The sequence below is a fragment of the Falco peregrinus genome, chromosome 6, assembly GCF_023634155.1.
Source record: "Falco peregrinus isolate bFalPer1 chromosome 6, bFalPer1.pri, whole genome shotgun sequence".
NCBI classification, from domain to species: Eukaryota; Metazoa; Chordata; class Aves; order Falconiformes; family Falconidae; genus Falco; species Falco peregrinus.
Genome location: NC_073726.1, coordinates 80,462,640 through 80,476,679, shown reverse-complemented (window position 1 = coordinate 80,476,679; position 14,040 = coordinate 80,462,640). Strand labels below are relative to the sequence as shown.

At 41.8% G+C, this 14,040-nt stretch overlaps 1 protein-coding gene across 1 annotated transcript in view; it reads left to right on the top strand.

The window, feature by feature from the left end:
* The window catches only part of LOC101923301 (zinc finger CCCH-type antiviral protein 1-like), a 29,030-nt gene extending 17,211 nt beyond the window's left edge, over positions 1–11,819 (top strand). Inside the window, exons 9-14 of the mRNA XM_055808875.1 lie at positions 1,424–1,544; positions 2,092–2,188; positions 2,627–2,705; positions 7,174–7,304; positions 9,072–9,223; positions 9,855–11,819. Coding sequence (XP_055664850.1) covers positions 1,424–1,544; positions 2,092–2,188; positions 2,627–2,705; positions 7,174–7,304; positions 9,072–9,223; positions 9,855–10,141 — 867 coding nt within the window. The 3' untranslated portion in view covers positions 10,142–11,819. The remainder of the gene's footprint in view (positions 1–1,423; positions 1,545–2,091; positions 2,189–2,626; positions 2,706–7,173; positions 7,305–9,071; positions 9,224–9,854) is intronic.
* The last annotated feature ends 2,221 nt before the right edge of the window (positions 11,820–14,040 follow it).

Below are 14,040 nucleotides of genomic sequence, written 5' to 3'. Positions count from 1 at the left end.
AGGGAGAGCTCGTAAAAAGCTTGCTCAGGCTGTCATGTTTATGGAATAAAGTGATTGGCTCATAATCAAATTACATGTGATGGAAAAGGTAAGCATGAGACTCCTTGTACCCACAACTTTCTTTGTTCCTTGACAAATTAGTTTTGGAAGAACCACCTGCTATTCATGTGTTAATCGCATGATCGGTGTTCCTGTTTCCAAGGTCATGCATCAATGCTTACCATGTCACCCTGTTCCTGTGTGGGTTTTCAGGGAACAGGCTGGAACTAGAGAAGCTCATGGCCCGGTCATGGCCTAGGCCAAGGGTCCTCAAACTACGGCCCACAGGCTGGATACGGCCCCCCAGGGTCCTCAGTCTGGCCCCCGGTATTTACAGACCCCCCCCGCCCCCGCCGGCGGTTGCGGGGGGAAACCCAGCAGCCGCAGATGACTGCCTGCCACTTCATCCGTGCGCCGGCCCCCTGGTTAAAAAGTTTAAGGACCCCTGGGCTAGGCCTTTACTTCCTTTGGAGCCTGAACCAAACTAACACAAGTTTGATCAAGGAGCTCAGCATATCTGTTGCACCCAGCCAGCAACTAAGCACCACACAGCTGCTCACTCACCCTCCCCTGGTGGGGTGGCAGAGAGAATCAGCAGGGTGAAAGTTGGAAAACCTGGGAGCTGAGATAAAGATGGTTTAATAGGTAAAGCAATAGCTGCGCATGCAAGCAAAGCAAAACAAGGAATTAATTCACCACTTCCCATGGGCAGGCAGGTGTTCGGCCATCCCCGGGAAAGCCGGGCTCCGTCACATGTAACCGTTACCTGGCAAGACAAATGCCATCACTGTAAACATCCCCCCCCTTCCTCCCTCTTCCCCCAGCTTTTATTGCTGACATGATATGGTATGGGATGTCCACCTGGGCAGTTGGGGTCAGCTGTCTCAGCTGTGTCCCCTCCCAGCCTCTTGTGCACCCCCAGCCGGCTTGCTGCTGGGGCAGGGTGAGAAGCAGAACAGGCCTTGGCTCTGTCTAAGCACCTCTCAGCAGTAACGAAAACATCCCTGAACTATGGACACTGTTTTCAGCACAAATCCCAAACACAGCACCATACAAGCTGCTATGAAGAAATTTAACTCTATCCCAGCCAACACCAGTACAGCTTGTTACAGAAATTTAGATGGGACACGTGTGTGTCCATCATTACTAGTTATGTATTTGTGTGTATGTTATGAGTGTTCGGTAATCTCAATTTAGGCCATGGCGGTTCTGGGTAGATTCCTCTTATCCTGCTCTTTGCCTCTTCTTTCCCTCTACCCGAACTAGTTATCCAGGGTTTAGTCCTGACTCTGTTTACTCATTACTCTTCTCTCTCTTTTTTTTATTTTTTTTTATTTTTTTCCTTTCCCCTCCTCCCCCCCCCCCCCCCCCCCCCCCCCCAAAGGGAGAAGGGGATAGTGTGAACTCGCCATCTTCTGCTGTGATTGAGAATTTGTATCTAGCAGATCCAGATTCCACCATATATTTCCAGGCTGGCTCACATCATTACCAGCTCAATTTTAAAGGTACTCATTTTAAGGGTTCTCATTCACAACTGTGCAGTGCTTTATAAAGACTAACTTGCAAGCTTTCCCAGCTTTTAGAAGCTATGACCTCTTTTACTAACAGTACCGGATTTACCTATTGGAAGGGGAAGTAAGGTAGTGATGGCCCAGAGGAAATTCTTTACAAAAGTAACCTTCCCTCTTATTCCTTGACTATCCAGATTTACGTTGGATCAGAAATAAAAAGGGTGCATAGTCTTCACATAAAGTTATAGCAAACCTTAAGTAAAGTGAGTTAAACCTGTGGATGGTAAAAAATGAAAAGTGTCTTTCTGTGCTGCTGGAGTAGTTTAAAGATCATGAATGACAAGGGAGCAAGCAAGATAGGCAGAGGTTAAATAACGGTTACAGGGAGGACAAGAAACTTACATAGGCTTTGTGCAACATTTCTTCAGCAGGTAGAATCGACAATGAATATGCATTTTTCGTTAATGAATGACTGTTAGTTAATGACCCCATCTTGTAGATATATTCATTACTTTCTTTTTCCTTCTCTTTTCTCCTAAAGACATGACCCAGACAAACATCTCATTTAAAACTCAAAGACAGGTCCGCAGACGACCAAAGTTTGTGTCTTCTGAAGATGTGCAGAAGATAAAGAAAGGGTAAATGATGCTCTTTAAATTGTTGCTTTTTCATATTTCAGAAGTAATTTGAAGGCAAAATGGCTGCCAGTGCTGGCAGTAATTGTGCAAAGAACGCAGCTGTTGTTAGAAGAAACCATATCCACTGGACTGAACAGAAGCTTTCTCACAAACTGCCAACTTGGTACATCATCTGGTTTCTGGGGTACATCCTACTCCAGGTAGCATATCCACAGGACTGTCAATGGATAGTGGTTTCTTATAAAAGCAGGTGAAAGAGGACTGTGACAACTGAGCGGCAGCATGCAAAGCCCAGTTAACAGATTGAAGCCATTTCCCAGTTTCTTTGTGGTTTTTGTTTTTCAATGTAGGAATTGGTCAAAGATGATGATGCCCATTTGAATGTTCAGAGCAGTACTAGAATTACTAACGCCTCATTTTCTGTCTGTTTGCAAACAGCCAGAAGGATTCTTCTATTCCAAATCAAGTCTGTCCTGTCCATTGGGATCAGTCTGCGCTGCCTGACTTGGGATACAAGGTACCTTCCTGCCCCCACCCCCACCCCACCACCGTAATTCAGATGGAAAGGAACAATTCAGAGCATGCTGCTTAACTGAAGTGACTGGGTAGATGCTAACAAGGGTCAGGAGTGATTTCTTGGGTGGTTGTGCTAAAGAACTAGGGCATCTCCTGAAAAAGATGCCAAACTCTCACGAACTTCATCTGCATTTTAGGTATCTATCTGCCTGACACGCAAAACAAAATTCACCAAACTCAAGACAAAAAGATTCACTGTTAAAAATGAAAAAATGGCTTACTTCGGTGCCTTAGTGGACCAGTTAAGCAACGGGCTTCTATGAAGTGTGTATTTCTTCATTAGAAGCTGGGCTGAGACCCAACCCTTTCTGTGTAGGCCATTAAAAAGCCATCCAATAATGATACCATCATGGCTGTTGGTGGATAACGTTTGGATTGGAGGTGTAGGAAAGGAAAGCTCTATGTGCTCTTTCAAGTCACCCAGAACTGTCACATACATCACCAATCTGAGCACAGACCATGGCCTCAAGAAATGGCAGAAATAAAGAATTACAGCCAATAATAAACATTTGCAGTTGATCTCTTCAACAAAACAAAACAGACCCCTGTCAGCCCAAAGTCTGTTCCTATTTGGTCTACCAAGACCAAAAATGTGCAGGTGTTTTTTAAATTACTAGGTCCAGTGATACTAAGAAGCAGTCCTTTTTAGAAGAACAATGCAGACTGTGGAAGTACTACAGTATGCTAGAAAAAATGGCTTTTCAGCATTACACTTGTTCTTTTTTTATAGTGGCTTTGACCCGATTAAGGAACAGCACATAATGTGGAGCATAAGAGATTTCCCTTGTTGACTGTGTCACAGAATCATGTATGATGCTGACCAAGTTGTATTGGAACAGATATTTTGATGGCTAGGGACAGGGCAGAAGTAGTATCATAATTCCAGACTGGGAATTCTTTATAGCTAGTTTCAGTGAACAGAGAGCTCCGCTGCTATTCTCACTTTTTGTATTTTATTTTTCCTAGTGTAGTTATGTTGGCACTGGCATGAGAACAGAAATAACGTGTCTCGGCTTCTGTGGGCTGGTTTCTGTTACTGTGTGCTGAATGTTTTATTTTACCCTGATTACCCTCTTGTGTTGGATTATGCCTTACTCAATGTAACACCAGTGTCTGGCCATGTGTGTATACAGTAAATTCATCTGAATACAGTTCTGATGAAAAATCAGCGTCAACTGCTCTGCACACAGCTCGCTCCAAAGAGCTGTTTTTCACAATTAGTGAAAAGCCCTAATTTTTCAAGATTGTAAAAGTGTAAGGTGTCTAGCACCTGCTGAATGAACTAATAATGAGTTTGTGTGGGAGTCACGCAGCCAGATCTTTTGAAGATTTGGGCCTGTGATATTTTGAGCTCTGTCAAAATAACGAAGGATATAGCTGATCACCTCTTCCTTTGGCTTACCAGCAGCTTCACTGACTAACATAAGGTTAAATTTTTCAAACGAATGCCAAGAAGACAGGTAGCCCCACTCTTTTTAGATCTCTCAGTTGTATGTACTTAACAGCCTCTCTTATTTACTCTGAAAACTTCTGTCTGAATTTTAGTCGAGTCCATTTGTTGGGGTGTTTCTGGAGTCACTGAGGTAAGCATTGAGAGGTTTTGGAATGTGGTGTGCAGATCCATGGTATTGCTGGTGGTACTTGTGGGGATGCATGAAATAGAAGGATCATGTTGTTCCCCAGAACTCAGTTTACTTGCTGAGTTGGCATCTAAGAAAACCATCTCGTAACTTGTAAACTGAGTGCCTTTTATAGGAAAGGAAAAATTAATTCTGTACCTAAAAAGCAACAAAGCCCAAAGCACCTGTTGGCACAAAAAGCAAAAGCCTGGGCTAGATGAACTATTTCTGTGGGGCTTTAAGCTTGTGTTTTTGCAGTAGGTAATATTGGGACTGGCTGGGATTCTGCATGTATGTGGTGACCGTTGTAAGATATGACAATTACGTCCTGATGAATTCCCTTCTCTTCAGACACTGACAAACAATCCTGTCAAAACTTGCTGCACTAGGAGTGACCCGTTTTAGAAATGTGAGATAGGGAGAAAGTCATCTTTGCTTAAAAAGAGCAGCTCTGTTTCAGTAACATTGCTTATTTTTTGAGTGTTGCAGTCTTAATCTGCAAGTCATTTAGAATCATAGTTTTATTGAAAGTAGAGTATCTGAAATGCACATTGGAAATGAGTAACACCATTTGGAAAGTTGGTGTGAATTTCTGTCTTTAACAAAGTGGAATTAGTAGTTGGTAAATGTTTTAAAGGCAAAGCAAAAAAATCCCCCAAACATATTGTCTTCAAACTTCATGCTGGGTTTTAAATGGAAACTTTAATGTACAACTGAGAAATGTGTGCAATGAATGTGTGGTTTTATGTCAGAGGATTAGTCCTTTGTGTGGCTGCTATGTTGCTGAATCCTGACACACATGCCAAAGATGACAGTTTGTAATTATAGCTGTGCTGTTACAGCACAGCAGTGGGAGCTGATGCAACGTGAAAAGTCTGTATGTGTTTGGTTAGTTCTAGCTGGGTCACGGTCACTAACTGCTTCCAAAACCTGAGTTCACCAGAGATCGAGGTTTGACATCACAGAGTACTGTTCTTGCACACACCGACAGAAATTACTGTCAGGGCAGTGGTTCTTCCTTTGTGTCAGAGACTCCGCCTCTTGATAGTGGGTTAGCAAATGCTTTTGCTCCCTAAGATCTTCCTTTTAGGTCTGAAGATTGAAAGAGCTGAAGAAGTTATGCTGTTACAAAGTATCAACCTGCAATAGCAATGTGGTGTTACCCTTTATTATCAGAGGAAGTGTCTTTGGGGAAATCAGGAAAATCCCACACAGTTTTTATGCAAGGGAGAACTGGCTTTGTTGCTTAGAGGCTGTCATATGATAGAATAATTGAAGTACCTTTCTTACAGGATTAGGTTGTGTACCGTGTTTGGTACCCTCAGTTTTACCCAGCAAGGTTCCTCAGTAAAAGATGCAACGTAGAAAAAGCATACGTGTAGTCTAAATGAGAATTATGCATAAATAAAAGATGCAGTACTGAAATACAGGGAAATAAATGTCATTTTGTAGGTGATGGTGAGCAGCTTAAGCTGTGGTGTCAGAGAGCATGCAGATAATCAATACTCACCCATCCAAATTGTTTTAAGTGTTGTGTTGTAGGGAAGCTTTGGAAAACACTCTTCTATTAAGACATGGGAAGTTTTATTCAACCTTGTAAAATCTTTTTAATGAACTCAAAGGAATAATTCTTCCTTTTGCAGCTGACTTCATTATTAATCCTTAGAGGACTTTCCTGAGATAGGCCTCTTCATCAGTGTGTACTTCGGGCACAAGCTTGACATGGTGTCCAGAAAATACACTTTATTTATATGCAGCTGTGAAATAGCAGTCTGATTTTATCTTCTCTCTAAACTCAGCCTTCTAGAACGTGGAGCTTTTGCCTGGCAGGTTAATGTTAATATCATATTAGCTTCTAAGATGACCGCAGCTTTCATGACTAAAACATGACTTTGATATGTGGGATGTTGGGCATTTCACTTTAAGTCATCTGGAGCTCCCACTCGGCTTAGGCAGCAACAAAGTGGCAAGTATTACCAAGTGACATCAGTCTGCCAGCATTATGCATTTTCAGTCAAGTTTATGGAAGATAAGTGTTTATTCTGGAAGATTAAAGACACAGATTACTTTGGAGAAAAAAATGGAAAATTAATGCATGACATAAATAGAAGAGCTTGAATTATGTTTTAATTATATTTTGCATTAACTTTTCTTTGGGAAAAGCATGTATTTCTTGATATTTTTTTCTAAATAGGAAAAGTATGGATAAATAGCCTTTTTTTCCTTTAGAAAAGGAGGAGATGTAATATTTTCAGTGCAACTTTCCAAGTTTTGACTTTGAAAAGATAAGGAGCTATGATGCTGGGAAGTTGTATGTATTTTGTTTGTTTCATCTTAAATAGCTGAAGGTCCCTTAAACATCCGGTTACAAATGATACTGTTATCTAACATCTTTTGTTCTTAATCAGCTTTATATATAAAACTAATTATTATCTGGAATGATCAGTCAACTTTACTTTTTGGAATTTCTGTTTCATTGAGATTTAAAGTTACAAGTGTCAGTTCACTTGGAGATGATAAACATTTAATTGATCCTTTTGCTGTCAGCATCCTTCCTGAAGAGAGGTGAGGTGTCCTTGCAAAGCAGGAGTGATATACTGATTTACATATTAAGTGTCTGTCCTAATTATTCCCATAGTCATAATCTAATGCATTAATCTAATGCATTAAATTAACCGTCATAAGTAGGGTTTGGGGACCCTTCCAAAAGTGTACCTGCTGTAATTAGGCTTCTGCAGGTTACGAGCTAACTGAAGCCTCATGTCTTTTGCTTTGGTTTATATTTTATAGGCAGTGGACATCAGTAATACAACCTCTGAATACAACGGAATAAAGCAGCTGTTTCATCAGACTATGAAAAACTACACTATCCTTAAAATACAGAGGATTCAGAATCCATCGCTCTGGAAAGTGTTTCAGTGGTTTGTATTTGTTTCCTCATCCTTATGGGGAGGGAGTCTCCAAGAGCTGATGTCCTGTATCTACTTCCTAGGAAAGAAGAGGCGTTGCCACCTGTGCTTTCATGTGATGGGTATTTCCTTCTTAGGAGCAATTTCAGGAGTGAAAATAAGTGTCTAAGGTCTTCCAGAGAATGCCATGCTTCCTGGGGAGAGGTTCCCTTTGCATGGCTCCTTGGAAGGTGGAGGGAGGGGTGCAGGCAGAAGGACACGAATGACACGATTGGGATGAGGATACCCAGAGCGATGTGGAATAGTGTATTGTCTGAGGGATTGAACAGCAACACCTGCTGCACACATGTTGTTACAAATGTTTATCTGTTACAGTAGATGAAATACTTGCTTAGAAAGAAGTAGGTGAGGGTAAGGGTGCTTGGGTCTTGTTTTTCTCCAGTCAGATTTATTTAAGGCTTTCTCAAGAGTTTGAGTGCCTTTGCTGAATGAAGTCAGTACTCCCTGAGAAAGAATCCCTGTGCTTTAACTTAAGTGACCTCAGAGTTCCAGAGCTCCTTTCTGGTTTTCATCATCTGCATCAGTGCTACTGAACTCCAGGTACTTAGGCCAAGCTAGGTACCAAAGGCTTTGAGCTGGTGCTAGTGACAGTAAACGACTATATTCCAGTTAATTTGGTAGCAGATTAAGCTGTTGCATAGAACAGTTGTCTTGTTTAAATCAAAATATACTTAGTAGTAGTATGAGATACTTAGTATAGAAGTATGCAAGCACCGCATGGAATGGTAATGGAGAAGAAGAACACTGCTCAAATATTCTCACCTGCAAAGTGACTGAACCCGGGAAGTTGTCGGCTAATAATTTCAGAAAACCTTTTCATCTAGCAATACTTTAAGACACTTCAAAACACATAATAGTGCATACTTTTTCTTTTAAACATCCTCCAGTGAGATAATTAAGCTCACCTCGCAGAGTTTAACATTGCCAAGTTCTCAGTGAACAGATTTCAGTCCATTGCTTTTAACTTTTCATTTACGCAGTTTACAAGTTGGAAGGATTCTCCCCTCTCCCTGGCTCTATTTACTTTGTAGCTCCTCCTGAAGAATATTGCTGTCTTGTCTGCTTCAACAGCTTCTGAGAACCTGTGGGATGCCTGGATGCTGTGAAAGAGTGATGGGAGAGCCTAGCTGAGCCTTCTGTTTGATTCCTCTTGGTACTGGTCATAGCTCAGTCTGACTGGCTTAAATCAGTAAGGTCTTCAGTGGTGCAAGGAAGCTCAGTTTCTTTCCTGACTCCATCTCCTCAGCTGCACTGATCTCAGCGAGGGGCAGGAGCTCAGGGTGTACGGCATGGAGAACAAGCTGCCTCTGGCTTTTACCCACTGCTGGAGCGTGGAGGCTGCGCGGTTAGTACAGCCTCCACTCTGCAGAGCATGGTGGTGGGAAGGAACAAGAGACATTAAAGCAGAACTAGTAGGACCCTGCAGAGGAGAAGGCTGGTACAGTGGGGACTGTAATCGCGTCAATGCTCACTTACGTTCGCTGAATAAAGCCAGAATTATCTAGAATTGCTGGGCAGTGGTACCATTATATTGCTCTTCTTGTAACTGTTCATTGTCCTGTCAGTCTGTTGCATCTTCCAAGCTGAGAGAGGTGAAAGCAGACTGGAAATCTCATCCAGCTGACATTTATATGTACATTATGTACTTTGTTTAAAAAAAAAACCTTTCTCCCTTGTCTTCCACGGCTCACGTTCTCTTCCTCTGCATCTTCCTCTTAGGCAAAAGGAGCACATGAAAAGAGAGAATGGAGGGAAGGATGTAAATGAAAGGCTGCTGTTCCATGGGACCAAGGTCTCCTTCGTGAAAGCCATCTGCGTTCACAATTTTGACTGGAGAATTTGTGGAAGCAATGGAACTAGCTATGGAAAGGGTATGTAGGAAGTACTCTGTGTGTTAGACATCTACTTAGACTTCCCTGATACTGCAGCCAGCAAAGTTTTTTAAGTCTTTCACTATAGAGGGAGTTGAAAAAAAGAGGCGGGAATTGGTATTACAGTCTTCCTTCCCTCTGGAGAGGACAAGGATTTGCTTTGTGTGGGGGTAAGTCTTTTCGCAAGGTGTTAAGATAATTAATGTAGGGATCTGAAAAAGCTTTTGTTGCTATAGGTGGGATCTTCTGAAGGCTCAAGGTCATAATTTGAACTTGCCAGAGAAATGGCCATTAGTCTTCATAGCAGGGAGCAAGAAGGGTGTGCATTCCCTCAGTAAGATCATGAAAGGTCCTCATGTTTTCTTGTCTGTCCCTCTCATCATAACACACATACCTGTAGCGGTTTGTGTTTCAGTTTTTTTGGAAACTAGTCCTAGATTAGCAAATTCTGAATGGAAATTATGTGGTGAAAATCCTTTTCACCACATAAACTTCTGTGGTATTAAGTAAACTGAGTAAGAGGAGACCCGACAGTTGGGTCAGATGCCTCCTGAAAAACAAAAGGATGCTCAGGTTTTTCTGTTGCTTTATACATAATTCCTCATAACCATGTTTTCATATCATTTTCTAGGAAGTTACTTTGCTAGAGATGCTTCCTATTCCCATGCATACTGTCAGTCTGCGGTGAAAACAACCAACATCATGTTCGTGGCTCGTGTATTGGTTGGAGATTATGTTAAAGGCAATGCAACCTACGTTCGCCCCCCAGCAAAGTCTGTTGACGGACTTCGGTTTTATGATAGCTGTGTGGACAATGAGTTAAATCCCTCCATTTTTGTTGTCTTTGAAAAATACCAGATTTACCCAGAGTATGTAATAGAGTATAAGGAGGAAGAAAAAAACTGTGTTTTATCTTAGAGGGATCCAAGCAGTTTGTATCTCTCATCTTCTTGTCCATGCTCTGACTTCTTTCTTTTTAATAGAATCATTTGGAAAGTTAATCCAAAGAATTTCTGTATTGAGGAGGGCCGGCAAAATAGATGTTACATTTGTTGAGACTAATTGCGTTCTCTTCTCTTCCTCTTAAATGAAGCGTAGACATCTGGATAACCATAGCAGAAAAATCAGAATTGTGGGATAGGAAATGAAATGTTACAACTTTGGTGGGCAAATAATTGTAAATGCTTTTTCTTAGAAATAGAGTAGAGAGGATTTCTCTTTGCAAACAGTTCAGATAAAAGAAAAACCTATAGCACAGTAGGTTTTAAGGAAGCTGTCAGGTTTTTAGTAGCCAAAGATTCTTTTCAGTGCGGAATATGGCTGTTCTTGATCCTCTTGTCTATCACAATTCTACACAAGTCAGCATATGTAAGAATAACTTGGCTTTGTTTTCAAAGCTTGTTTGTTAACGCTCATACTAGTTTCAAGTTTAAGATGGTGTAACAAAAAAAATGAAGCGTATTTTAAATCTATGTCGTAAGTTCTCAAGTGGAAAGGTTTCATCTGTACCATGGCAGCTACTGTTTGGATCAGAAAATTGTTGGACCAAGGTGTTTTTGCAGATCTGCTGCAACTTGTTGTGTGACCTATACGTAAATGGAGCCTGAGTGAAATTGTCTAAGTCACAGCCTAGGAATATGCAGTACTAGATGTGGTGGTTTGGCTGCAACTAATGGCTGTAAGAGTATAAAGGCCGTGTCACAATAAGGCAGACTTTCAAGTCAATGTGGCCACGTGTTTTCTCAATGTGAACATTTGCTTAGCAAATGTGGTAGGACAGGAAAAAAAGAAGCATTGATATTTTCTGTCCTACTTGTATATGTTAATTTTCGTTTTTCCAGAAATACGACGTGACTGGAAGAGACTGGAAGAGACCAGTTATGTTCTCTCAAGGCCAGTGGTAGAACTGCTGTCCTAAGACACTTCGTATATGCGTTTTGTTGCCCACATTGCATTGGGCAACTTGCTGAGAACTCACTGACAAGTGTAGTTCCTTTTTGTGCTTTGAGGTGGCTGGGGGTGATCCTAGTACTGCTTCCCTGAGTCTGCTTTTGACAAACTTCCTTTGTCTCTGTCAGTGATGTGCAACCCTACTAACAGTGATTAAGCCCTTTTCTTATTAAGTTACATACGTTTTATTGTCCCCAAAAGAAAATACAGAAGCTCACATACAGCTTCTACTGAGTTTTAATCAGGAGTTTGTAAGTTAATCAAACTGAAGACCCTCTGTACCAGGATGTCTTATTCAGGCAGTCTAGCTGTTAAGAGGGAGAGCGTTGCTGAGGGTAGAGCAGCAGTAATTTTTGCTGTCAGATATGCTTCAAAGTAACACAAACAGCCTCCCAGTTATTTGCATCTAATCTGTCAAACCACATGTACTATTTGAAGTTTATAAGTTACGAAGATGACGGGGAAATATATAAAACTGGGAAATCTTACTAAAATGACTGTCTTAGAATGAAATGCAGACATGCATCAGTAATGCATTAAAAGGGGAAGATTTTAGCAGTTCTTAAACTCTCTCTTACTCATTTGCCTGTAGAGTTCCTGAATCATTCGAGTTTTGCTATATTTGCAAATAAAATGTTTTCACTCACTTTTTGCTTGTTAGTGTGCACTTTGTCTCCATATGTAAACTTAGGCACAACTAACCAGACCTAGTAAACTAGCCACTTAAAACATGTGCTCGGTGCCTTCCTTTCATCTGTTTCTAAACCAGGGACCTGCACAGATACAGTTTTGCATTTTAGTGTAGACACTTAGCCAAGTATGAAGGCTAGAATACAGTCTGATTTGTGGAGAATGGTTCTGTAAATGAACTTCCCAAGATACCTTGAATATGGAGTGCTGTGGATTAACTGCTCTGAGCAGTTAAAGTCCTAAAAAAAGGGGAAAGAATAAGGTGAAGTGGTAGAACTACTGGCTTTAGTAGTCAGGTATTGACTTACTGTAAGGATGTACTTTTTTGAGTGTCTAAATAAGTAACTTTTAAAGAATCTGAACTAAGCACCTGGAAGACACAGTGCAGCACTTCCCCCCACCCCTGTAAGCTATAAGACAGGCAAGTATATGGCAAATGCCAGTGAGTTGCTGACAACTTAAAATCAGTCCAATTCACAACATCTAGAGGAAGGAGAAGGGAAGAAACGGGAACTCCAGTGCTGTGCTTCACAATGTCAAAACTGCATTCCCACAGGTCTGGCAGAAAATGCTGCAAGATGGGGGTACAAGTCTCCCATGCACAGAATCTCGGCTACTTAATTGGTGGCGGGGTTGCGCTGTAGGCGAGAGCTGCTCTGGGGACGGAAGGAAGACGAGAACTTCAGTCTAGGTAACTGAGTTGAAGAGGGAGGAAAGCTAGAAAAAAATGTACTCTGAATGCAGGAGCATGGAGCTCTCCCACCTACTGGTACCTCAGCCTCTTCCTAACTGATGCTAAGAAAAACCCCTCAAAAGTGAAACGCTGTGCTCGCCACAGGCTGACAGTGATCCTTTGCCCTCTGAGCCTGGCAAAAGGCTGCGTGTGGGAGGCAAGGCAGAATGCTAATGCCTTGCGTGGCAGCTGTGTAGCCACTGGGCTGAGTTATGGTTCCAGTTGTTGCTGCAACAAGCCAGCTTCAAGGGGTTAAGGCCAAATAAATCAAAGTGTGTTCTCATGATAACCAACAGAATTTTGGAAGTAGTTCTTTTTGTTCCTAGTGACTCTGAGCAGAAACCACGCTGCTTTTTTTCTGGCAATCCTCGCACTGCCTATTCAAACTGCCACTTGTGTGCCAGGTTTTTGTCTGAAATAGTCTATATGTGATAACAGCACTTGGATTTGTCACTGCTGATGGTTTTGTTGAATTTCTAGGTCAGCTAAAAGCAGGCTGTTGGCTGCCCTCGTGTATCTGCCTCATTCACCAGCCTTATATTACAATCTTATCAATGGCTTTCAGGGAGTTCAATAGTTGCAGAACAAGGTTGTTCAGAAAAGGCGAAAACTGCATTTGCTAAGAGCACATTCTGTGTTTAGTCCAGTAGCTTCACTTTCTTTTACACACAGCATTACAGAGGCTATTCATGAGCACAGGTACTGCTGCTCTTGACTTCTGGGTACCTTCTTTTGGTTCCTGTCTTTAAACTGAGTAACTACTTCTCATGTTTCAAGACAAGAAAAAGCTTATAGAATAGTATCACAGAATGTGTTGTGAGCAGCACCCTTATAAATGTTTATTTGGGAAAAAAAAAATATTGGCAAGTTTGTTGCATTTAGCTCCGAATATAATTTTTTTCAGTCTATCACTATGAGCTGGGTGCCAACCAGCTGGTTCACTTCCAAGGAAGTGTAGGCCAGATGTGACCCTAGAAGTCATCTGGTCAGCAGCTCTGTTAGTTGTCTCCTCCCTCCACTCCACCCCAAACCCTTCAAGTATTAAAGACAGAGCGTGTTTTGAGGTATCTGTGAAATGGAATAGTATGAGCCCAGTTTCCTAGTTCTTGCAAGGCCCTGGGGCTTTATTTTACTTCCTGACACATTCAAGCATCTGCAAAAAAAAAAAAAAAAAAGTACATTGGTGACAGCTCTGAAGAAGTGAAAGCTGTGAACGTGCAGCCTGTTGGCACAGCTGCTCTTTGGGTTCTCACATCTCACAGATACAGCAGCTGCGGCTGGGAGTCTGCAAGACAAACGCAACGCCGTTTTTCAGGAAAAAGACTTGAGGCCTCGGAACAAGCCCATTCGTGCTGCCAAGTGTTGTTGTGTCCTTTGAGACTGCACCATGGCTGTACACAGGTAGGCACAATATCCTCGTGAAGGGTCTCAGTAGCTATGCGTA